At 37.8% G+C, this 25,398-nt stretch overlaps 1 protein-coding gene across 1 annotated transcript in view; it reads left to right on the top strand.

Moving 5' to 3' along the window:
- Window positions 1–19,620, top strand: part of NUP133 (nucleoporin 133) — a 35,361-nt gene extending 15,741 nt beyond the window's left edge. Inside the window, exons 13-26 of the mRNA XM_081942717.1 lie at window positions 253–416; window positions 3,447–3,541; window positions 3,626–3,850; window positions 4,104–4,226; window positions 4,753–4,852; window positions 6,123–6,365; window positions 7,937–8,070; window positions 9,365–9,523; window positions 11,815–11,950; window positions 12,081–12,199; window positions 14,243–14,323; window positions 15,939–16,003; window positions 18,140–18,228; window positions 18,527–19,620. Coding sequence (XP_081798843.1) covers window positions 253–416; window positions 3,447–3,541; window positions 3,626–3,850; window positions 4,104–4,226; window positions 4,753–4,852; window positions 6,123–6,365; window positions 7,937–8,070; window positions 9,365–9,523; window positions 11,815–11,950; window positions 12,081–12,199; window positions 14,243–14,323; window positions 15,939–16,003; window positions 18,140–18,228; window positions 18,527–18,666 — 1,873 coding nt within the window. The 3' untranslated portion in view covers window positions 18,667–19,620. The remainder of the gene's footprint in view (window positions 1–252; window positions 417–3,446; window positions 3,542–3,625; window positions 3,851–4,103; window positions 4,227–4,752; window positions 4,853–6,122; window positions 6,366–7,936; window positions 8,071–9,364; window positions 9,524–11,814; window positions 11,951–12,080; window positions 12,200–14,242; window positions 14,324–15,938; window positions 16,004–18,139; window positions 18,229–18,526) is intronic.
- The last annotated feature ends 5,778 nt before the right edge of the window (window positions 19,621–25,398 follow it).

Raw genomic sequence — 25,398 nt, forward strand, 5'->3', positions numbered from 1 at the left:
TAACAGTTCCTTGTGGTTTGATAGCAATATGACATTTGGGATGTAGAATTTTCTTATGCAGCAAATATAGTAATCCTTGAAGTGACATTACCAACAATCTCAATTGAGGGCTTCAAAATATCCCATAACTTTTCATTAATGCAGTATATAAAACCGGAAACGCAACTAGAAAAGAATACTATCACAATTAAGTTATCCTAGTTAATATCTCATTATAACGATTGGCTTACAGTGCCTTTTTATTCATTGCAGGAAGGATGTGAAGGGTGCAAATGCCACAATTGCTGACCTTTTCCCCCAGCAAGCAGATTTCGGTCCCGATGCTGATCTTGATAGAGCTGTAACACAAGTCAGTGAAGAATTAATAGATGATTATCCTACATCTGATCCACGGTGGGCTGAATCAGTACCTGAAGGTATGGATTCTTGCATATAAAAAGCGGAACAACACATGTGTTTGTTTATATTGGATTAAGTATACTTCAAGGGTAGCCCTTCACAGGATGCATTGCAATGTTATTGTGGCTATGCATGGAACAGCTGTTTGCTGATAGCCTATGCCTGAATTAAAGCACACATGCTAAATATTTTAGTCACTGCATGAACTAGAATAGGGATGTTGCAGGCAGAAGTGGTTTAGGATGAAAAGGAGACTGGAGCAGCTATGGAAATTAATACCGGGGAGGGATGGAGCACACAACTAGCAAGTCCCTTCTCCATGCAGTATGTCCTACGATGGCAGCCCAGCTATCCCCAATTTCCCCAGTTTCTTTAACTCTTCAGCTAGTCCAATGTTCCATTGCAGGATATCTCGCCAGCCTGCCCACATTCTGATCCATCCTTGCATTTTTCCTTTCTTTCCTCCTCCCCTTTCTTCAGCTGCCATTATTGATGTCTCACCTTGGCATGTTCCATTGGCTAGTCTTCATTTCTCCCACCTCATATCTTTTCTGTCCCTTCTTTCTCCTCCCTTTGGGATTGGTGTTGGAGAGTGTTGGCCACATTTTGGAATTTACTTCAGGCAAGAGGAAAAATTCAATAGGCTTGCCCTGCATCCCACTTAAACTAAGCAGCATATTCCTGAACAGCTTATCCATAGCCTAGTGTTATCTGTATGCATCAGGGGATTAAGGAGTTTTTCTTTATGTTGGGGACCAGAGTGGAAACTTACATGCAAAAAACAAGAGGTATTGGCAAGAAAAAGAAATGTTTTCCTTGTATGTCAGTTATATACATGCAGTCACAACCTGTGGAAGGTTTTGTATTTCTTTTCCCCTTTTTGAATCTATAGCAGAGAATACTGAGTACTAGAATTTTAGGTAGCCTCTTTTATTTTTGCCTTTGGAATTCCTGTGCATTGCAGAATATTCCCAGGAATTCTTCTACAACAGTGTTCTCCCAATGGTATCATCTTGGTGTATTTAAATACAAATCCAAAGGTATAGCTAATCCTGTTCATTTTCTTTGCCTGAAATGAATTTAGAGTGCATTCTGAAAAATGACCAACATTCTCTTGTACCTGTCCAAGAGGGAGGGATGAAGGGAAGGGCATTGGGAAGGTACAGGGACAAGCCCTCTAGGGCAGGGGTGTCCAAACTTGGGAACTTTAAGACTTGTGGACTTCAACTCCCAGAACTCCCAAAGTTCCCAAGTTTGGACACCCCTGCTCTAGGGGAAAGAGAGGGAAAGCATTGAGAAGATTGCTGGCAGGACATGTTATGGGTGAATGCTGGTGGTTAGGGAAGTTTTTCTTTTATTTACTGAGCGCTTATAGACCGCCCCCTCTCCCGAAAGGGACTCGGGGCGGTGTACAGTCCATATCAGAAATACATCATATAAATAACTATAAAATTAAACAATTAAAATTATTAAATAGATAAATAGATACGAAGGAGGATAAAAAAGGTTTAAAAGAACTGTACAGCTGAGTAAATAGTTTAAAACCCCAACAAATATCCCATAAAATTAAATTTAAAAAACAATTCCCCTAAAATACCAGTTAAGAAATATGTTTGCCAGGAGGTAGCAGTTATGATTATGCCAGACCAGCCAATCGGAACAGGTGTGTCTTCAATTTTTGTCGGAAGGAGCGGAAGTCGGTGGTGGTTCTAATGTCGGGGGGGAGGTCATTCCAGAGGGTTGGGCCCATCACAGAGAAGGCCCTACTCCTTGGCGCCGCCCGTTGGCATTGCCTAGTGGACGGCACTAGGAGAAGTCCCTCCCTGTGAGAGCGAATTGGCCGCAGGGATGTGTGTGGAGAGATGCGATCCCGCAGGTAGCTAGGTCCTGTGCCATGGAGCGCTTTAAAGATGGTGATCAAAACCTTGAAACGCACCCGAAAAACCACAGGCAGCCAGTGCAGCTCGCGCAGGAGTGGTGTTACGTGGGAGTACCTAGTACTCCCCATGACAGCCCGCGCGGCTGCGTTCTGGACTAGCTGCAGTCTTCGGGCGCGTCCCAAGGGAAGCCCCATGTAGAGAGCATTGCAGTAGTCCAGGCGAGACGTCACCAGTGCATGAGTGACCGTGCGTAGGGCATCCCGGTCCAGAAGGGGGCGCAATTGGCGCACCAGGCAAACCTGGTGGAACGCCCCCCTTGCCACGGCTGCCACATGGTCGTCCATTGACAGCCGGGCATCTAGGAGGACGCCCAAATTGCGCACCCATTCCACAGGGGGCAATTGTTCGCCCCCTATGGCCAGCGATGGAGTCAGCTGGCTGAACCGAGGTGCCGGTAGCCACAGCCACTCAGTCTTGGAGTAAGGAAGGTCTTGGGAAAATTGGGAGTGGGCAAGCCTATAGACATGCCATGCTGCGAGCTAGTGAGGAAAAAAGATGATGGCACATATGTGGGTTGCTTACTCACCCTATCCATATTTTTGTATCTTCTAAACCACCCAAATGTACCTAGTTTATTTTCTGCCAAGCATTGACTGATCCAGTGAGTCTAATGAAATTTCTGAAACCTGACAGTTTGTTCCATGTCAAAACTGTACTTGTTCAGTTGCATACACATCCGAACCAAACATATTTCAGAAATAATAGATGATGGGAGGAAATAGGCAAAGACATCTAAAATAGAGCTAATTTCAGAAAACCTCCATGCTATGAATTCCTCTGTTTAAGAAAATTGTTATATGATCCAATATAGTTTGAACATGTATACAGTATATTCAAGATGACAGTTTTTTTCTGACTTCCTGAAGTAGACATCCTCATTGATCTTGATATGAAATTACAGCTGAGCCTGATTCAAAGGGGGCGGGGGGATGTGGTTTGGATATAATACTGGCAAAAGTATGCAAAAATCCAACGGGGGATGAATAGGTTTTGGAAAAAAAAATGTTAACATCAAATATTAAAGTTAATTGAAAAGTAAAATTACATTTTCAAAGTTTATTTGAAACAAGTAAATATTTAAATTTTCTTGATCATGTTTCTGTCCAGATGCAGCAAATTTTACCAACTCATCCATCATCATTCTTCACCAGCTGGATAATAAGTCACAAGCACATTCTATGTACATTGATTTTCTTCGCCAAGTAAGTTCCTAATGCTATCAGATAAAAGATATGGATAACAGTGTGGCATACATACATTTTTATTTACAGTTATCTCTATCTAAGGTTGATCTCTTTGGACGACTGGATTGTGTTCAAGTAAGAGGCATGCCAATGGCAGCTCGATTACTACTTTGTGAACATGCAGAAAAATTAGCAGCAGCTATTGCTCTCAAGAACTATCATTACAAATTGCCAGATCTCGTGACTTGTGCAATACAGATTGCTTTGAACAAAAGAGAAGATGACATTCCCTCAGGTCTAACACCTGCTGATGTTTTTTTCAGAGAGGTAGGAATTATTTGCTATCTAGAAACACATTATGCCTGAATAAACTTCAAATATATGAGGAGCCTAATATCATCCTAGCTTGGAACAAAGGCAAAAAGTTAATAGAAGGCAATCATGCCTTGATAATGAACATTAAATGGAGAAATAAAGTATGTTGTATCTGCAAGACTGCCTATCCTTGGTATTTAAAAAAAATACAAGCCCAATGTCTTTAATAAATGGAGTACCAGCGTGACATTCTTTTGTTTTTCAGGTTTCTCGAGTAGATACTATTTTTGAATGCTTACTGGAAAAGGAAAAACAAGTCTTGAAGGATACATCAGTTCAGTCTGAGGAATGGGGTGAAACAGTTGTTGATGTAAACAATATTATAAAGGTATGATATTCTATGTTAATAATCATGACAGAAACTCACAAAGTTGATCAATGTTGCGTAAACAGATTTCTATCTATCAGTGCGACTTAACATTCCCCCCTCCCCCCCCTATTTCTGTATTTCTGTACATCAGTTCTAAAGTACTACCTACTTCTATGGAGCACATTTATGGAGTGTACAGGATAGTGGAATGGAGTACTCTACTGGTAGCATCCTGGTGTCCTCATGTTTATTTTACCCAGAAATGCACTGTTGCTGAAAATGAACGCAGTATATGAAACCATAAGACACTTTTCTTTCTCATTTTTTTTAAAAATGACTCAATTATGATATTAAAAATTACTTGGCTTTTGTTTAGAGGAATTCATTTTTGCATATGCATACTTCCCTTTTATCTGCCAATGGTCTATAATCCTTATAAAAATGACTATGAGTTCATAATAAGAATTATATTTATATTAAAAACCTAGCATATTCCATAAAATTGATTTTAACAAGATTTATTTTCTTTGGGTTTTTTGTGAAGGATATGCTAAAAGCTGCTATCCAAGATCGCCAATCTAAAATTCCTTTATATAAAATAAGAGATCCCACTAAAGCTGAACCTGAATATGTACCTTGGACAGGTGAGAAATATTAAAATGGAATTTTTGATGTTTTGCTGTTAATTTATAATATGGTCTTAGTTATACCAGTCTTTCAAATAAATGGTATTATATTAAACTTTAAACAATTCCTTCCATTTTCTGTACTTAATCAGTTAGAAGGTGCTGTGTTTCTGATGCTGGTGGCTAAAACTAAGAGTTTGCAAAAATGTGAATTGCTTTCCTTTCTTAATTCCACCTCCTGAAGTTTAAAGTTGACATATTAATTTACTTAGCAGCATTCTGATTCATGACTTGGGAATAATGCAGTTATTCTCATACCCTAACCTTAGCACTTATTTGGTGGGAAAATATACTATGATGTTGATAGCAAATTCAATTATTTGTATAAGAAACCTAAGGGAAGAAACCTAAAAGAACCAATTTGGTCTAGTGGTCAGGATAGAAACCAGAAGATTCTAAATTCTAGTCCTTCCTTAAGCATTAGAGTCAGTTGGGTGACCTTAAGCCAGTCACTCTCTCTCTCATCCCAACCCAACTAACAAGATAGTTGTTACAGGGGAAATAAGAAGAGGAACGGGTGGCTCAGTGGCTAAGACGCTGAGCTTCTCAATCAGAAAGGTCAGCAGTTTGGCAGTTCAAATCCCTAGCGCCACATAATAGAGTGAGCTCCCATTACTTGTCCCTGCTTCTCCCAACCTAGCAGTTTGAAAGTATGTAAAAATGCAAGTAGAAAAATAGGAACCACCTTTGGTGGGAAGGTAACAGCATTCTGTGCATCTTCGGCATTTAGTCATGCCGGCCACATAACCACGGAGACGTCTTTGGACAGCGCTGGCTCTTTGGCTTTGAAACAGAGTGACCACCGCCCCCTAGAGTCGGGAATGACGAGCACATATGTGTGAGGGAACCTTTACCTTTTTAAGAAGAGGAAGGAGTATTATGTTTACTCCTATAAAATAAAATAAAATAAATACTTATAAAATAAAAGCGGGATAAAAATCTAAATAAACAAACCATGTTTGAATGAGTATGGGAGCATAAGTGGATACTTTTGAGCTCTAGAAATTTTTTCTTTTGTGAGTACAGTTTTTTCTGGTTGTTTAATGCTCATTCTTCTTCTTGCTGGAAAGTCTGTCTGTTCTTCTGAAAAATGCTGCTTTGCTTTACAAGCAATGAATTCATTCACATATGCATTTCCTTTTTAATTGTAACTTTTCTACGTACTATATTAGTGGTAAAGTTTCAACCTGCAGAAATGTCATCAAAATGTTTTTATGGTCTTCTCAAGCATCTCTTGGTGTGCGAACAACAATAGTGCAGCAACACGAAATCATTCTGAAGAAGGTTTATCCACAAGCTAATAGTAAGCTTCGGAGCACCGTGACAGAACAGCTGGTGGCACTGCTGGATTGCTTTCTGGATGGCTATGTTTCTCAGCTTAAATCTGTGGACCGGCCTGAACATCAGGAACGTTATAACAGTCTGCTGGTAGAATACGAACAGAAAAGAACAGAATTACTGCTACCATTACGTAAGTGTTGCTGTTTTTGTACAAGCTGATGTTTAAATTCCTTATAATAGTTTGCCGTTTTATGCAGTAAGAAATAAAAAAAAGGTAAGGCATAAAAGACAGAGGATAAGAAGAACAGACTATATTTAGGTTTATAGTACCATATAAAGATCTGGCGTGTGAAACTAAAGCAAATTCTCCCAAGCTGTTACTCTCTTTTCAGTTATTATATTTTTATTCTAAAGTTGAAGTTGCCTTTTCTTTAAAGAGAGAGAGAGAGAGATTGTGGGGGAAAGTATTTATAAGAATTCCTATCTAATGTAATTTTGCTTTCAGTCAGAATTATCAGGTGCTAATTTTTTAGTTAGGACAGAGGAACACAACTTTTTTTCAGATAAATGATCACTTACAGTGATATATCAGGAACCGCTTTAGGGAAAACAGGCAAAAACTGCATTTGATTTGATTTAAATTTAATTAGATGTAGCTTTATGAAGCCCAGCAGATGGCAGCGTGTATTTGACTTTGGCCTATTTCAAAAAGCTCTGTGGCCCTTTAAGATCTGCTTATCCTTTAAATGGGAGATCACAGGGAAATCCCTCAGTTCAAGGGTGGGCTGGCAAGCTGAAGAACCGTTCTGGAGAATGATTAATGCAAACCACTTAGATACCGTTGCCAGGAGTCTAGATGGACATAGATATGTACTTAGCAGCAGTCAAACTTCACTTGGGAAAGTCTTTACTTAATGGGATTATTCTCTGCATATTTAATAATTGTCCCTTTCTCTCATATTAAAACTAACAATTTGGTAGTCACCAAATTGTTAGTTGGAAGGACTTTGTGGATGCCACCAAGATTTTTGGAAAGTATATGCAGCTCTCAGGACTTGAATTATAGCTTCACAAATGGATAGATGGGAGTTAAGAACAGTTCTTTATTCACTTTGATTACTTGTTACTTTGCCAAATTCCAGTTTTTCAGTTTGTGCTTTTACAGTACCCTTGCTTGTATTAAAGCTTCCTTTGAACCAAGGAATGCACCATGGAGTTCATGGAATATAAGAAAAAGTGAATTGAATTCTTTCTTTAAATTACATTATTGCTTTGTACAAAAAATAAAATGGCACGAGTGTGCTTGCTTCTGTATCATCTCATGGATTCTATTTCTAATAAGTGTTGAATATTTATTAATTATCCACTTTGCTTACTCTCAATTTGTTGTATATGGATAGAATATTATAATGATACCGTGTTTTATTTTGATTCAGGTTCAGTATTTTGAGACTGGTTAAAATGTATTAATTGTTGCTTTGCTTATACACTTCCCAGAATAAGTAAAGAAAGATAAAAGCCAGAATTTGCTATTGAAACAAAAGATATCATTTGTCTACTTCGAGGGAGTGTAATGTGAAAATATCTGATAGATGCTTCATGCATAAACTGTATTGGGAAGATTTTGTTTTTTAAATTTGACAATTAATACTGTATTATTTACTAGTGATTACAGGGTACTACAAGGTAATCACTAGTGTTACAGGGTAATCACTAGTGTATGATCTGTTGTGTTTTGTGTTTTTGTTGATTTTTGCACAGTTGTTCTCAAACAATACCAGCAAGCTGCTGCTCTTGCAGAAAAATATTGTGACTTTGATATTTTGGTACAACTATGTGAACAGACTGATAACCAAAGCAGATTACAACGCTACATGACCCAGTTTGCTGATCAGGTGAGGTATTAAAATTTTACCATAGTGAAGTTTTGTCATTTAAGTCAGCGGTGCCCAACCTTTACAGTTTGGTGGCCTGCGGGAGAGAAGAAGTCCATTTATATAAACAGTGAGTGCACGCACTCGCCACTTGTGCAAAGGAAGGTTCACACGCAAGCACAAAATAGCCACCGCTTGCGTGAGGCAAGTTGAACTACACATACCCGCATGTGCACCAGTTTGCACAGCCTGGTTCCAAACAAGCCACAGCCTGATAGTGGGCCACTAATCAGGTTCGGGACCCCTGATTTAAGTTCACCGCTTATATAATTTTAATTTCAAATTATACTTTTTTCCACATAGTTTCTCTAGAGCAGCAGTCCTCAGCCTTTCTGGCTTGGTAGCCCGGCGCGGGGGGCGGAGGGGGGGGGAGAGGAGGTCCATTTGTGTGAGCAAAGGTGCATGCGCTCTCCAGTCACGCAAAGGAAGGTTCACACGTGAGCGCAAGATGGCCATTGCTCACACAAAGTTTCACATATAAGCTCAAGATGGCCTCCATGAGAGGGGGGTTTTGTGTGTGAGGGCAAGCAGCCACCGCTTGTACAAGGGGAGCTTCACACTCCTGCACTCACCCACTGCTGTGCTGCCTGGCTCTGAATAGGCTATGCCCGGGAGTGAGCCACGGCCGAGGGTTGGGGACCACTAATCTAGAGATTTATCTGTCTAAAATGTCCTATATTCTTTCAAGTTGTAGAGCTTTTTATAGAGAGGATTGTCAATTTTACCTTTATTCAAAAAGCTGTTGTTCCAGTACTTGAACTGGAGAAATATGCATTATAAGCCAGGGTACAGATGTGTATTCTGCAGATATGCCAATTAAGCAAATCAAGTCTCATGGGTATTTTTCATATAACATAAGGCAAAGGACCAACATGTATTTAGCTGCTTCAGCGTTCTGATTTATTCCTGCTTTAGAAATAATCATTTGATTACTAGCACTGAAGCAGAGGAGCAGTTGACAGAGCAAGGTAGAAAATAATGTTAAACCAGGACAACAGCTTGCCCTTTGCATGTTTGAAGATATATTAAGCATTGACATGAGGGAATAAAAAATTCAATTTTTCAGATTGAAAATAACAGTAATAGTAAAGTTATTTTCTAATAATAGAAAATAATAGATACTTGGGGGAGGCCAATATGTAAAAAAAGAAATGAGTGTTTTACACTTTTAAAGATCTATGCTTCTGTTTCATAAGAAGACCTTACTTTACAAAGCAGACCCTTGTGCACATATTGTATAATTTTATTTTTTTAGAATTTTTCAGATTTTCTGTTTCGTTGGTATTTGGAAAAAGGAAAAAGAGGAAAACTGTTATCACAGCCAATTGCTCAGCATGGCCAGCTGGCTAGCTTCTTACAAGCTCATGAACATCTCAGTTGGCTACATGACATCAATAGTAATGACATGGATAAGGTATGCTTTAAAATAATACAGACTTCTTACTTTTCCCTTAGTCAAGGGAATGCATACAATGTACATCCTTCTTCCCTCTTTCTTGGTCCACTTGGGAACCATATAGAAATTGGTAATATAAGGCAGTGTTTCCCAACCTTGGTGACTTTAAGTCCTGTGGACTTCAACTCCCAGAATTCCCCAGCCAGCTATGCTGGCTGGGGGATTCTGGGCGTTGAAGTCCACAGGACTTAAAGTCGCCAAGGTTGGGAAACACTGATATAAGGAACGAGTAGTAACACTTGTGTAATCATGGAAACTTTTTGGTTGGTTATTTTCATTTTTAAAAAATAATGTTTCTGTACATTGGGGAGGGGAGGTGGCATTTAGGAGGAGCACATTTCTTTCATGAGGAAATCCAGACCTCTGCTTGTGTAGATTTCCCGGCTCTTTGCATAGAGCTTAAATTTGACTTTTAACAGTATTCTTAATTGCCAACATTGATTGTAAATCACATCACCAGAATTCAGCTCAAAATTTTTCTTCAGTAATACCACCATCGTGTAGGAGAAATTTTGGGTTGAATTATATAATTTAAATTTAGAACAAGAAGGTTCTATGAGATGATTTCATTATTTCAAACTCTGTCCTAAAAGTAATGGCTAGTATTCCAAACAAAAGTACATAATGGAGCACTTTTATACAACTCCCCCCCCCCCCCTGAATTTACTTGGTTAACTTGTTCATGTCAGGGTTTTGTTTTTACACATTAACAAAAAGCTTACATGCTTATCATATTGTAGGACCAGTTATCTTAGAGAATAAATGCTTTGTAAAATGTATCTGCTGTAATTTTCAGACTATAAGACACACTCCCTCCCAAAGTGGGTGCTAATGTCTGTGTGTCTTATAGTGTGAATATTGTGGCGGGGGGGGGGCTGCAGCATCGATCAGCTGTTCTAGGTGGAGGGGATCGCCATTGCTGCCTATCTCTGCCACCCGTTCACTGGCAATTGGCGGCAAATGGGTGGCAGCAAATGGGCTCTTGGCGAATGGGCTGCAGCAGCAGCAAATGGATCACGGCGATCCACACCGCCTAGAACAGCTGATCGGTGGTATTCCGGGGATCAAATCCAATCACCAATCAGCTGCTTGGCAGAGAAGGCTCCAGTGTTCCTCAGCAGTGGCAGCAGCTCAGCTCAGTTGACCGGTGGTAGGCGCAACAGAGCAGAGCCCTGACGAGCCATGTGCTGGGACTGTGATAACATGCTGAAGCTGACCAGGCTGTTTGCTATTTGCGGCAAGGACACTAGCCAGTTGAATACCAGATGGATGCTGGGAGGCAGAGGCAGATTTTTTTTTCTTGTTTTCCTCCTCTAAAGCTAATGTGCGCCTTATAGTCCGGAGCGTCTGATAGTCTGAAAAATATGGTATTTACTTCCAAAATACAGAAGCAGTCATTATTTATTTATTTTATTGCCTTTTATTATTTTTACAAATAACTCAGAGTGTGAATATATCAAACACACCTTCCTCCTCCTATTTTCTCCACAACAGCCCTGTGAGGAGAATTGGGCTGAGAGAGAGTACTGGCCCAAGGTCACCCAGCTGGCCTCAGTGGCTAAGATGGGACTAGAACTCACAGTGACCTGCCTTCTAGCCTGGTGCCTTAAATACTAGATCAAACCAGCTCTTTTTAGTGTGTTCTTCATCTTTACTATGAAACTGGTATTTTAAATATTAATATGTGTCTTCTCATTTATGCAGAAGCTCAGTTAAAAATTAAATAATGATGCATGTCAGTAATATATTTTTATAATAGTTCTTGTCTTGATGGTTTTCCATTTTCAATGACTATTTTAATCTTTAAACCCTTATCCTCTTACCTTAACTTTTTTATGTCATTCCCAATAATTGTAGAACACCACTCAGCAGAAAAGAGGATTCTCCACGATTGGTGGAGACAGCAGTTCACTCTGTCCAGTAACCAATAGGGCTGAGTCTACAGATTATAAAGCCTTCCTCCTTGCTGCTCTTCCCCAGTTTTTAGACTCAGCCAGTTCCGGGCTGGATGTGTAGTTGTATTTCTCTGATTATATTGTTCTTTCTTACTAATTAGAGGATTTTCCTCGTCATCTCAGAATTTGAATATGTAGTTATGAACTAGTAATTTCAATTACATCTGGTTCGAGAAATCTGTATAAGCACTGCCCTATAAAGTCGGACACAACTGGACACTTCAGCTTTTTGTTCTTCTATAACTTTACTTTTTCATAACTTTATCTAATCGGAACAATGTTGTTCACTCTTAGGCTTACAGAACACTCCACAATTTAGCAAATACAGAAACAAGGTACTTTGCAAAGAAGAAAACACTTCTTGGATTAAGTAAACTATCTGTGCTAGCTTCCAATATATCAGATGTGATGCTTAATGAGAAAATTGAAGGTACTTTTTGAACTAAACTTTAAAACTATGCCATGTTTATACAGAGAATCCCTTTCTTTCTGGTCCTCATTGAAATGGTTCTATTGCCACTATCATCAGTAAAGATTCTTTCTTCTTCCATGTATGCAAGAAATCATTGAACAAGAATGTTTTTTACTACATCAAGAAACCCTTCCTGAACAGTTGTTGGCAGAGAAAAAAATGACTCTCAACGAAATGCCAGTTTTAAGTGCCCCACAGCTCATTGAGGTATTTACTATGTTTTTAATTAATGGGATTTCTGCATCTATCCAAAGGAAATTCCATTTTTTTCAAAAGAAAGCAACATTATCCATTTAAAAAGAATTTTGTGTTGAAGCTAGTATGAAACTTGCTCTGAAATTCTGACTTCAAAGCCCGAACAGTGTCTTATGTACAGTGTATGATGAACAGTATCATTGACTTGAATATTTTGCACTTGTTTGGAAATTAGCCATACCAGGTTGTTATTTACTTTCTTGCACTTGTACCTGCTTGCCTTGTATCAAAGCAATTCAGCTTAGTAAGGTTCCACTATCTCTCAAATAAAAAAGCTTAAATTTTCATTAGTCAGAATGACCCATAGGTTATGTAGCTGGGGGTACTTTTTAACAGCATGTTCATAAAACCATCAATGTATGTAGAGTAATAGCCCAAGAGTGTATGAACATTTGAATGTTTCTTTCCCCATCACATGCACTTCCACACAAAAACTTGGTGCTGTCTACATCGTGTGATTCAAAATATAAAACAACTTGTGGGTGGATAAATCTTAATTTATTACTCTCCAGGTTTATCACAAATAATTCTGTATCACTACTACCTCCACAGTATTATATATAATCTTCAAGTTATCCAAAATTGAAACTAATTTTATGATTGCAGGTTAATGCAGAAGAAAGCTGTCAACGTCATCAGTATCTTTAAATAATGATTTGAAGATTCAAGTACAGATAGTCCTCAACTTACAGCCACAATTGAGCAACAAGTTTTTGTTGCCAAGTGAGACATTTCTTAAGTGAATTCTGCCCCATTTTACGACCTTTCTTGCCACACTTGTTAAGTAAATCATTGCAGTTGTTAAGGTAGTAACAGGGATGTTAAGTGAATCTGGCTTCCCCATTGACTTTGCTTGTCAGGAGGTCACCAAAGTTGACCACAGGTCACTGCAATTGTCATAAATATGAGTCAGTAGCAAAAGTGTCTGAATTTTGATCATGTGACCATAGGGTTCCTGCAACTGTTGGAAGTGTGAAAAAAAGGTCATAAATCACTTTTTCAGTGTTGTTATAACTTCAAGTGGTCAATAAATGAACTGTTGTAATTTGAACACTGCCTGTACTGTCAATGTTCTGAGATAGATTGTTGTGCTTTTCTGTGCTTGCTCCATTCACTTACATGCAAAAATTAATGATTTAATTGAATCTGAGAGGCATGATAATATGCTATAACAGATTGATGGCAAACCTTTTTTGGCTGCCATGCCAAAAGCGGAGGGAGCATGGGGGGAGGTGTCACACCCATAATGCTATGTGTGCGGGGGGCAGCACGTGCGCATGCGTGTGATCAGCAACCCCCCCTCCCATTTTTGCCGCGGTTTTTTTGCCTTCCCCAGGCTCCAGAGGCTTTCTAGGAGCCTGGGGAGGGCAAAAAAAAGCCTCCCCTCCCCCCTGGACATCCTCCGGAGGCCTCTAGAGGGCAAAAACTAGCCCTATGGGGAACCCGGAAGTTCAGGAATGGTGACTTCTGGTTTGCTCATAGGGCCGGTTTTCGCCCTCTGGAGCCTTCAGGGAAGCCTCCTGAAGGCTCCGGAGAGCAAAAAATGGTCCTACGAGCAAACCGGAACTCCATTCCCAAATTTCCGGTTTGCCCATAGGGCTGGTTTTTCATGCTTTGGAGGCTTCAGGGAAACTTCCGGAGAGCGAAAAATGGCTGACAGGGCATCGCCTCGCATGGCTCTGCATGCCACTTGTGGCACGCATGCCATAGGTTCGCCATCACTATAAGATGCTATAAGACTCATAACCAGGTGTCCATATTTACCATAGTGAAATAAGTATCCACATGAATTGAATAAGCTATCATTTATCACTCTTACACACAACGGCAATAACATGGAAAGTATATCTAAAGGGATATGCGGCTCTCTTATTCTCTGTGGAATTGAGGCATATTTCAGTGAAAAATAGTTAAAACACAGGGTATTCCCTTCCACTCCCACCCATCCACCCCGCAGCAAGTTCTAATTTTTGTATTCATTATTTTATACAATAGCTATACATATGTGATGAGAACCGGAAAGCTAATGAGTATGACTTCAAAAAGGCACTGGATCTGCTGGAATATATTGATCAGGTATGAAATTTAATGAGAGTTTCAGTTGTGCGTTACTGATTTACAGTGAATGGGTATACACGATTATACAATTCTTTATGACAGTTAATAGAATACCTATAAGTGTTCTTCTAAGTACCACTTAATGCAGATAATCATTGTTAGATCCATTTTCAGTAATGGAGGACCCAGCTTGGGAAGGTATTGTTTACTAGTAGTATTAGTATCATCCACAATTTTATGAATTTCTGTTTGTTTGTTTATTTAAAGTATTTGAGACAGTTCCTCTTTGTAAAATTTACAAAATGATTTACAAAGTTATTTTTAAAAATGCAAAATAAACTTTTGTAAAATAATGATAATAAATTGTTAAGAAAGGTTAAGATAAAAGATACTGAAGACACCAATTTAGGATATGGCTTATTCCAGAGAGTAGATTATTTCACAGAATTATTGCCATCTCAGTAACGGTATATTGATGACTATACTGGCTCTAGACATATTGTCTCTATTTGCCTCAGTACATATGCATATTTCATTCACAAACGCTGGTGAAAAGGTAATGCATTGTCCATGGAGGAGGAAAAATAGAGTGCTGTCTTTCCTCTGCATAATGTAAAAGGAACCCTTTTTCACTGCCCAACTCAGGAAGATGACATTATTTTTTCACGTGTTAGATCAGGGCTCTCCAAAGTTGGCCACTTTAAGACTTGTGGACTTCAACTCCCAGAATTCCCTAGCCAGTATGGGAGTTGAAGTCCATAAGTCTTAAAGTAGCCAACTTTGGAGACCCTGTGTTAGATTTATATTCCACATTTTCTTCGCATGTTCAGGTTAGTCATCCTACAATTTTTCTTTATAACAACTTCCTTTGACATAGATCGGATTAACCCAAGAGTGACCAGATCAAATCACCATTTGAGTTTCCGGGGCTAAGGGTAGATTCTAGTCTACCCTTAGTGTGGGTGTGTTGTGTCCTGATGTGACATTTAACCAGCACATCATGCTCTCTCACTGATGTACCAAAAAAGAGGCTTAATCTCATGTGATAAACACATACATGCACACTGCTCAAGTAATCAAAGAGTGCACTGTACAGACACTTCTGTAGAGCCATATGGAGGATGCCGTATCCTGTTTGTATGTGAAAGGATGCATTGTAAATGGCTGTTGCTGAATAGTATTGCATTTCACCCACAACCTAAAGTTAAGAATTTAATCAAGTATTTTCACCTCTGAGAAAAAAAGTATTTTCTTAAAATCCAACTGTTTTTTACCATTCTGGTTCCTGTAGAACACTGAGTAAGTTACATGTTGCACAAGCTTCTGTGCTCCCAATCTCTGGCTAACCTGTCATTTCATTGTCTACTTGCCATATTATTCAGATTTATAAGATAGCATTGCCCCTATCTTGGATAACTCCCATAATGCTGTTGTGTAGCTTATCCCTTAGTTTTCTCACATTGGTTTCATAATTTCTGAAGCCTACAATTTTCTGAAATATATTTTTAAAACACATTATTTTGTTACCTTGTTTCGCTAGCATAAGTATTCAACCAAATATGGTTATCATGTATAATTTATTTCCTGAAATTTCAAATGCAATTTAACATTATTTCTTTTTTTTTTAATGAAGGCTGAGCAAGTGGACATAAATTATCTTAAACTTAAAATACTTTGTAAAGCTCTACTGAGAGATGGGTAGGTAAAAGCATTTTAATTTGTTTAATGTATTCATTTACAACATTTGTATCCATACTTAGGCAAAAGTTCCTACAGCAGCTTCCACAAAATCAATAGCAAATGAAATACCATAATCTCTATTTTTAGTCTTTATTTTCAAAAGGTTTGACAAGGTATGGGGGCAATGGAAAAATAGATAAATTTGGACACCAGTCCTTACAAGTATAATACAAAAGGTTGAATGCAAGACAAATTAGGTTAAGTCTTCCAGAAGAATTCATGGATTGGCTCTGCTTTCCATCTCTCCTTCCACTTTTGAGGGCATCTTTGATTTCAATTAATACTTTTTTGGAGTAGCCTTCCAATATCTTTCAGTTTTTAATATCAAACTGAATACTAAGGTAGAACATTCCGAAATCAGGGCATCACTGTCAAGAAGAGATTTCCTTTATGGAAAAGGCAAGTTGATAGAATAGTAGGTATACCTTGGGCAAGTGAATGCAATGATATATGTGTGATAATCCTTAATTAAACTATTGGAAGGGCTGGAATTATCTCATGCAAACTGGGGATTCACTAAAAGTGTACCAGTTCCAATGAAGATACATCTAGCTTCTTGACTGTTAGCTCTTAACTATTAACTATTATACCATTGTGTTCCAAATTTTGAAGGAGTAGATGAATAGACGATGAAAGACTCAGCACTGTGCTTTTGACTAGATAAAAAACAATAACAGTGACTCCCCTCAAAATCTCTAAGGATTGTGCAAATTACCTATTCCAAACAACTATATTGACATAGTTCAATTGGATGTGGTCCAGGAACAATTTGGGGAGATTGTTTAAAGAATCCTTTCATTCATTAGAATTTATTTTGAATAAATTCATAATTATGTCCAGACTTAATCTCAAAACGTGTTAGGTATTGATCCTCAATTGGATGCCACCATTTCTGTTTGTCCAATTGTTGATCAGTTAGAATAAATAGCATTCACAAAATTATCCTTATTCAAATGTCCTCCACATTATCAAGGCATTTCTGATTCAGATACCTCAAACTACCTGCCCTATAGGGATGTGCATAATTTTTTTAATGCTACTCTATAACTATATATGGCAATAGAATTGTTGGGTAGTACCCGAGGCTTGTGGGAAACACACAGTGACTTCCTAAGAAGGTAGTGGTTTTTGGTTCCTCATTCATTCTGTTCACTATTTCACTTTCAAGAGAAGTAAATAGCTATGAAGGAGGCTATTATGGAAGAGTGTGTTTCCCTTTGCCCTGGTTTAATGCAGATTAAAGTCAGCCACATTAAACATTATAATAAATGGATTAACAAGAAAAACATTTTTTTAAAATGCATTAAAATTACTGAAATAGAGGCCTCTTTCTTGCTAAGAATTTTGATTCTGAATTCGACTTTCAGATTTCTCTTCCTTTAGCATCCAACAAAGCCACCTTCTCAGGGAAAGTCTAAGCAATAGGAACAGTTAAACTGTCAGTGACAGAATGTACACTTTGGGCATGGACTAAACTTCCTAATCACAATAGTATAATGCAGCAACACAGACATATTAAATAATTTAGCATTAAAAAGCTGACTATTTCAATTGTAGATCGCAGGTGATGATGAAAAGCGTTTTTCATGCCAATTCTATATTAGAGAGGCCAGCCCTATTCTAACTCTTCCAGCCATATGTTTCACCAAGTCATGCATGATATTAATTGTAATGAAAGATGCGGATGTGAATTTATATTGCCTAAGTAGATTTTCACCTTGCCTTTCCTTCTACTTTGTAGTCTGCTCCAGCCTTCTGTACAATTTGGGGGAGGCTTCACTAAGGCTAAGAAAACTCTGTTTCCTGATTACTTTTGCTCTGCTAGAAGAATCTAGTTTCATAGTTCCAATTTTTTAAAAAAATCTATCCGTAACTTTTTCCCTTAAATTATGAAACTTAGTCCTTTTATATTTTAATATTACATTAAAAACAGAAATATAATACTTGCTGAAATTTGAAGAAAATAATAAATGCAAATGAACATTTGAAATATAAACGTAGGAAAAAGTAGCTCAGTGAAAATTTAGATTAACACATTGCATGTAATTCTTTACAATATATTTGTTTTGGTTCTTTTACATTTTGACATTATAGCTGGTCCAATTCAGAAGGAAAAGATGATCCAATTGAAGCATCTAAAGACAGTATATTTGTGAAAATACTACAAAAGCTGATGAAAGAAGGTATACTTTATTGAAATACATTCAGAAATAATTTGAATCTCCTGCTTAAACATTGTCATGCAAATATTAGTTATACATCAAAGATATATAATATAATATAATACAGCCATGAATTTAGTACAGTATATTGCTGACCAAATTAAAGGCAGCAGAAATGCGATATATAGCTTTAACATGCAGTGTAACTATAACATTAGAGGGAAAAATCATTCCTGCTTAAATATGTTATGCTGAAATTAAGTATAAAGTTACACATTGCCCAAACATCTATAATATCTAACAACTATTTCTATTATAGGAATTCAACTTAGAGAATATCTGCCTGATGTGAAAGATTTGATGCAGTCAGATGAACTTGGACATTTAAAGTACAATCCTTACTTTGAATTTGTTCTGAAAGCAAATTATGAATTGCATGTTTTTAGAAATCAGGCGTGAGAATTTTTTAATTTTAGTTAAGCCAGCTTCTTTTTTACATTGTGCATTGTTTTTGCAATAAAGTTTCAATTCTAACCAATAAAATGTCTGATTCATAATGATTAAAAACTGAAGCCAAATCAAGAAGATTATGAAAGAAAATTGAATAAAACATTAAAAATTCTATAAACAGTATTTTTATAAAAAATTCTATAAATAGTATGTTTCTAAACAGCAATCCAGCTTTTTACTTGTGCTGCTGTTTTGTAGTGAATACAATTGTTCATGCAATGTGAGAAATGTTGACTTTTCTTCTTATAATACACACTTATATTCTAAAATATATAAATGACTGAATTCAAGTGCTCACCATGTAATGAAGTTCTATTACAATCTAAGTAATGACATGAAGGCTAGAAAGTAGTTCTGCAAGTTCTTCTCCTGGAAATTCTCTTCTCTACTTGATGTTAGCTTGGTTTTGGTAGCTTACAATCCACAATACTTCGCCATGCTAATGCATAAAGAACAGATGGACTAATATCAATCAACTTAGTTCTTTAATCTGACAAATATCACAGAATTGTCCCTACAGCCTGCTCAACATGTACAAAGTAACTGCAAAACCAATTTGCATGTCTTACTTTTTTATGTCTTGGCTAAATGCCTCTAGAATTTGAGCCAACAGCTGAGAAGGTCATAAGTTAAATCAGTTGAAGAGCATCCTATGTCCAGTTTTAAAAGAACAGCTACCATTCCATGGCTTCCTTTCTTGCTGTGCTAACAGAGCTCTAAGAATGGAAGAGCCGAATACATACGGAAGAATATACTTATCTCGAAATGTTCAAACCAATGTAGATAATGTACAATGCATTTTCCCTACTGGAAGATTAAACAGAATATCTGAAGTAAGTTGGGATCTTCAGAATATGTGATTGCAAAAGGAACAGGCAACCTCAAGTTATTAATACAAAGTTAAAAATTGAAACATTGTAATAAAATAAAGCTGACAAAAGATCACATTTTTATTCTGCTTTCTCAATTAAAAAGCAGTGAAAAGTGTTCTGGTCTGATTAAAGTCTTCCTACAGCTTTTCATTTCAGTCCAAACTATAATTTGCTTTGATATATAAAGTGCTACATAATCTGAATTTTGTAGAAATTTTCTCTTGATGTTAACATTTCCCCAAAAGCTAAAACAGATTTCCTCTAATTATTCAGAATAAACACCAGGCTCTGAGTAATGAGTACATGAAAATGTGTTATCCGAATATTTGTTAAGAGTTTTTTATGAGAAGACATGTTTTTGGCAGTTTACTAAGAAGCTCATCTCAGTGAGTTCAACAGAATGTATTCCCATGGAAGCATGTTATAGTATTAATGCAAAATCTGAATTCTGGGAAATTAGTTCTCTTAATGAGCAGCCTCTGGAATGATGTAGATACAGGTATATGTACATATACCAACAGCTGGCAATATCATTCTAAAATAGTGCTATTTTTTCTTCCTGAAAAATGGCTGAAAATCATCTGAATCAAATGGTCTTATATTTAAAAAAATACAAATACGTTTTGGTTTCAGTAAATGTATTTGTTTTGTTGGAAGCACTGGATTGGTTTAATGGGGAAAAAATGGGTCAATTGAATGCATTCATGGAATATTTTGCAATATTTTGCAATAATAGCTGTGAATTCCTTTCACCGGAAAGTTATTACCTCACGTTTGTTAGGAAAAACAGGAGGAATCAGCAGCATAAGCATCACATTCTCAAATGAAAGGTGATATATAAATAAATAAAATATATACACATTAATTCTTCAATTATTTAAACTTATGAAAGAGGCAACATTTGTAACAAATCACAGTGTGTTATTAACATTTCTGTCATTATCCAATGTCATGCAATGGGAAAGAGAATTTCTACTATACTTTCCATTTAATGAAAACTCTGGGTGGTGAGACTAGCTTTACTCCTAATTTAGTAAGCACATCCATTCACTTAAAAGAGACTTTCAGTATCTAAGTGACACTTATAAAGCCACAGTATGGTTTTGAATAGACAAAGGTGTGAAGTTGTTACTTCTGTTGGCAGAGACTTGAGAAACTACAGTAATTTCTCCTACAGGAATGAGCTTTGCACTTACCCTTCTCTAATTAAATTAAATTAAATTAAAAAAAATTAAAATTAAAATTAATTGCTTGAACCTGATTGGATTTGTCTCTGTTAATACTGGCTAAACTTTTATGCAGTCATAAATCCTTCAGCCATAATTCCCAACTATATTTATAGAGAAAGTAACTTGCTTACAGTAATCAGGATAAAGTTACTGTAAAAGTTTATACAAATGACATGGAAGTTTATAAAATAATCTGTAATAAGCATGATACGAACGTCTGCTTAACTTCAGGAAATTATAAAGGTGCCAAGTTACCCTTACGTTAGTTATTAGGTTTTTTTATACAATATACTGTCCACATAGTCTTTAATGAAAATGTAAATTATAAAGTATAAATTGTCTGTCATTGGTGATACACTTAATTTTATATATTAATTTGATATACATTTACTTTTTTAGTTTTGCAGTGGTAATAAATTAATATATTTAAAATGCTAGGTTTCACAGGATGCCTTTCAAGAGGAATATGACATTAGGTATTCAAAATTTGGTTTTCTGTTCATTAAACTTATTTTAATATGAATGTGATAACTTATTATTGAGAACCTTTCACTTTAGCATTCATCTTTGGATGCCTGTTTCCATTTTTAAAATGTTAGAATTGAGATCCTTTGGTTTGCTGATCTTAGAGCAATTAAATAGATAATATGCATTTAATAATCCATTCGATCATTAGTCTTTTACATGCATTTTAGATTGGGTTTCTTCAAAGTCCTGTATAAATGGCTTCAGGGTCCTTTCTCTCCTAAAGGTGCTCCAGAACACAGGATTGTCTACGGTGTCTTTCCTGGGATTGTATGCAGCTGTTTTAAGGAATGGTAGACTGGTGCTGTGTTTGTGTTCCTTGACATGCTAAAGCACCTTTTCCAATTGAATCCATGCTACATACTGCAAATAGTGAAGTTTATTACACCTTTGAAGCGTTAATGTATTTATTCAGTCAATAAACACAGACTACTAATCCTGCTGCATCATACTTGAAGAAAGAACTGTTTTTAGTCTGGGTTATGTTACCCAAAGATAGATTGTAGTACTGCTATTATGCTACAGCCTCTTCAATAGCATGGAGTACATAACCAGTGCAGTTAGTCTCAACTTACAACCACAATTGAGCCCAAAATTTCTGTTGTTAAGTGAGACATAAGTGAATTTTGTCCCATTTTATGTCTTTTCTTGCCAGTTATTAAGTGAATTACTGCAGTTGTTAAACTAGTAACAGGGTTGTTTAGTTAATCTGACTTTGTCATTGACTTTGCTTGTCAGAAGGTACAAAAGCTGATCCCATGACCCTCGGATGCTTCAACTGTCATAAATATGAGTCAGTTGCCAAGTGTTTGAATTTTAATCACGTAATCATAAGCATCCTACAATGGTCACAAGTGTGAAAAATAGTCATAACTCACTTTTTTCAGTGCCATTGTAATTTCAAACAGTATAGAATAGAATAGAACAGAACAGAACAGAATAGAATAGGAGGTGGAAGGGATCTTGGAGGCTTTCTAGTTCAAGCCCCTGCTAAGGCAGGAAACCCTACACCACTTCAGACAAACGGTTATCCAATCTCTTCTTTAAAACTTCCAGTGTTGGAGCATTCACAACTTCTGGAGGCAAATTGTTCCACTGATTAATTGTTCTCAGTAAAATTCTCCTTAGTTCTAGGTTGCTTCTCTCCTTGATTAGTTTCCACCCATTGCTTCTTTTCCTGCCCTCAGGTCCTTTGGCAAATACCTTGACTCCCTCTTATTTGTGGCAGCACCTGAGATATTGGAACATTGCTATCATGTCACCCCCGTCCTTCCTTTCACCACTGTGGGTATATCTAATGAATTGGGTATTCACTAGATAGACCCAATTCCAACAACTGTTCTTTATATGTTTTAGCCTCCAGTCCCCCAATCTTCTTTGTGGTTCTTCTCTGCACTCTTTCTAGAGTCTCAACATCTTTTTTATATTGTGGCGACCAAACCTGGATGTAGTATTCCAAGTGTGGCCTTACCAAGGCCTTATAAAGTGGTATTAACACTTTATGTGATCTTGATTCTATCCCTCTGTTTATGCAGTCTAGAACTGCGTTGCCCTATTTGGCAGCTGCAGCACACTGAACTGTTGTAAGTTGAGAACTACTTAGATTCCATATGTTTTTGAAAATAGCATGAACATGCTAGGACAGCAGTTCATGAAACCTCAAAGCAGAAATGTTCAGTAAGAGCTAAGTATTTAATTAGGGCGTGTTCATTTCCTTAGAGGCGGGGGAGGGGCTAATGCTGGATAAGCATATGTGCCTGCATAGTGAATGCACTCTTTTGTTTAGATCTGCCTGTAAGATTGCTGAAAATGTTTGTTACATTTGCTGCAAATACGTTAACTTTCTTTTAGAAATGCATCTATTATCTTTTTTTCAACTAGAGTCACAGAATAAAGGATTAGAAGGAATATTTATTTATTATCCTGCCTTTATTATTTTTATAAATAACTCAAGGTGATGAATGTAGCCAACATACTTTCCTCTTCTTATTTTCACCCTGTGAAAATCACAGGGTTATTTTCAAATCACCCTGTAAGGTGATTTGGGCTGAGACAGAATAACCGATTCAAAAGCCACCCAGCTGGCTTTCATGGTAAGACAGGACTTGTATTTATGTTTGCTTTCTAGCTTGGTCCCTTAACCACTAAACCAAATTAGCCCTCTTAGGTCCCTCCGAGAGATCATCTAGTTCAATCTCTTGTCCAGGACACAGATAGTACATGTTTTCAAGAATGCCAAGACTACAGCTCCCAGAATTCCCAGTCATCATGATTGGGAATCCTGGGAATTGCAGTCCGAATATATCCGGCAAGTACCAAGGTAGAGAAGGCTCTCCAAGGGTTTTATTTTCATCTCATCTTCTCCATAATTGGTTGTTGTCATTGCCCATCCAAAAGGGGACTTTTACTTCCACCTTTCCTCCAATCCCAAAACTGCTATTAACCTCCTCCATGACCATAACTAGATATGAATTGCTTTAGATTTTTTTTCTTTTAAAGTCAGCTTACCCATGTGGTATAAATAGCATGAAGTACGGCGAACTCATGGTGTATGGTAACTCTTCAATGTGGTTGGCAGCCAGCCAGAGCCTTTGGTATTTATCATCCTCTATATATAAAACTGATTTTGCACAGCATTTTAAAGTACATTTAACATGTTCCTTTATAGTGGTTGGCAATCTGGCCAAAACCTTGCTCTTCTTCTCATACAAATAATACTTCAGAAATGCTGCTCCATGTACTCTGATCTTGACCGCTCCTTTAACAGACAACTGTTCTGAGAACTGGTGTTTTTGGCCAGAAGCCACAGACTTCGATGAAAATTCCTCCTCCATGATTGTCCAGGGCAAGCATGTTCATGTTATAAAAATATTGTGCAACATAATGAAAGTAACATTTTAAAAAAACCACTTTGCAAATAGGACAGAATAGAATGTTCAGAATCGTGAAGGTGATCTAACTGTAACATACTTAATCTGGTTGTGGTCCGTTTGAATCACCTGGAGTTATGAGTCTTGAAAATATTGACCTGCATTGTCAACCTGATCCTTAATGCAATAATGTAATCCAACAGTAAATAGCTTTGCTTTACAAGAATTTTTTTTTTTGAAAATATTTTTATAAGCATCACAATTACTTTGAGGTTGCTTAGCAGATAAAAGAGTTTGCATGCTATCTACTGAAATCCAACCAAAACATTGTCTTTTTGGGTTGCATACTAGAAAAAAATTGTGTATGGTTTTCCCGTAAATTAAGGCAAGGAGATGAGAATCCATGGTCGAACCTCAGAGCAGAGATGTAAAAGTAATTCTTTGGGATCATCATATATAGGGTAAAAAGGTTTTGGGGGATTTTTTCCAATTGGCGTGGTTTTTCAAGGTGGCAAAACGGGCGGCCTCTGTAAGTTCTGTATTTGTCTAAGGCACTAAGTGGACCATTTAAAATTTCCTCTCAAAACAGACTTTTTGGCCAGCAGTCCTGCCAAGGATCCGGAGAACTGGGTTCTCCTTAGACCACGGGCAAGATTCAATTCAATAGCCCAGACTTTTTTTCTTTGGGGGGAGGGGGTGTTAAGAAAAGGCGCTTTTGTCCTCACTTAAGGCGATGTAATCGCCTAAGGAAGCCGTGTTCCAACCCTCCTAAACAGATGCTCAAAAAGGATGGCGGTTCAATCGAGACCAGGCTAAGTCCGTTGAAAGCCCCTCAAGCCTCTTTGACCAGCCGCGGCTACCCGCTTGCGCCTCTCCCACCCCGCAGCGCCGGAGGCGAGGAGGAGCAGAAAGCGAGCGGAACCGCGCAGCCGATTGGGGAGGGTGGGCCGCGGCCTCGCCAGCTCCGCTGCGCCCTTCTGCCCGCCTTCTACCCCGCAGCTTCCTCCTTCTTTCCTTCCTTCCTTCCTCCCTTCCGCGGTCGGGCAGGGATGCCCTCCCCCGCCCCCCTAGCTCGTTCCTGGGGCTTCTGTCTCCTTTCCGGGCATGATGGCTCGGAAGATTATTTGGGAAGGGAGCTTTGGTGGCCGGGCGGGGGTCGCCGGCAGACAGTCCTTATACGGCCCG

This window comes from Natrix helvetica (genome assembly GCF_964273705.1).
Source record: "Natrix helvetica genome assembly, chromosome: 2".
Lineage (NCBI taxonomy): Eukaryota > Metazoa > Chordata > Lepidosauria > Squamata > Natricidae > Natrix > Natrix helvetica.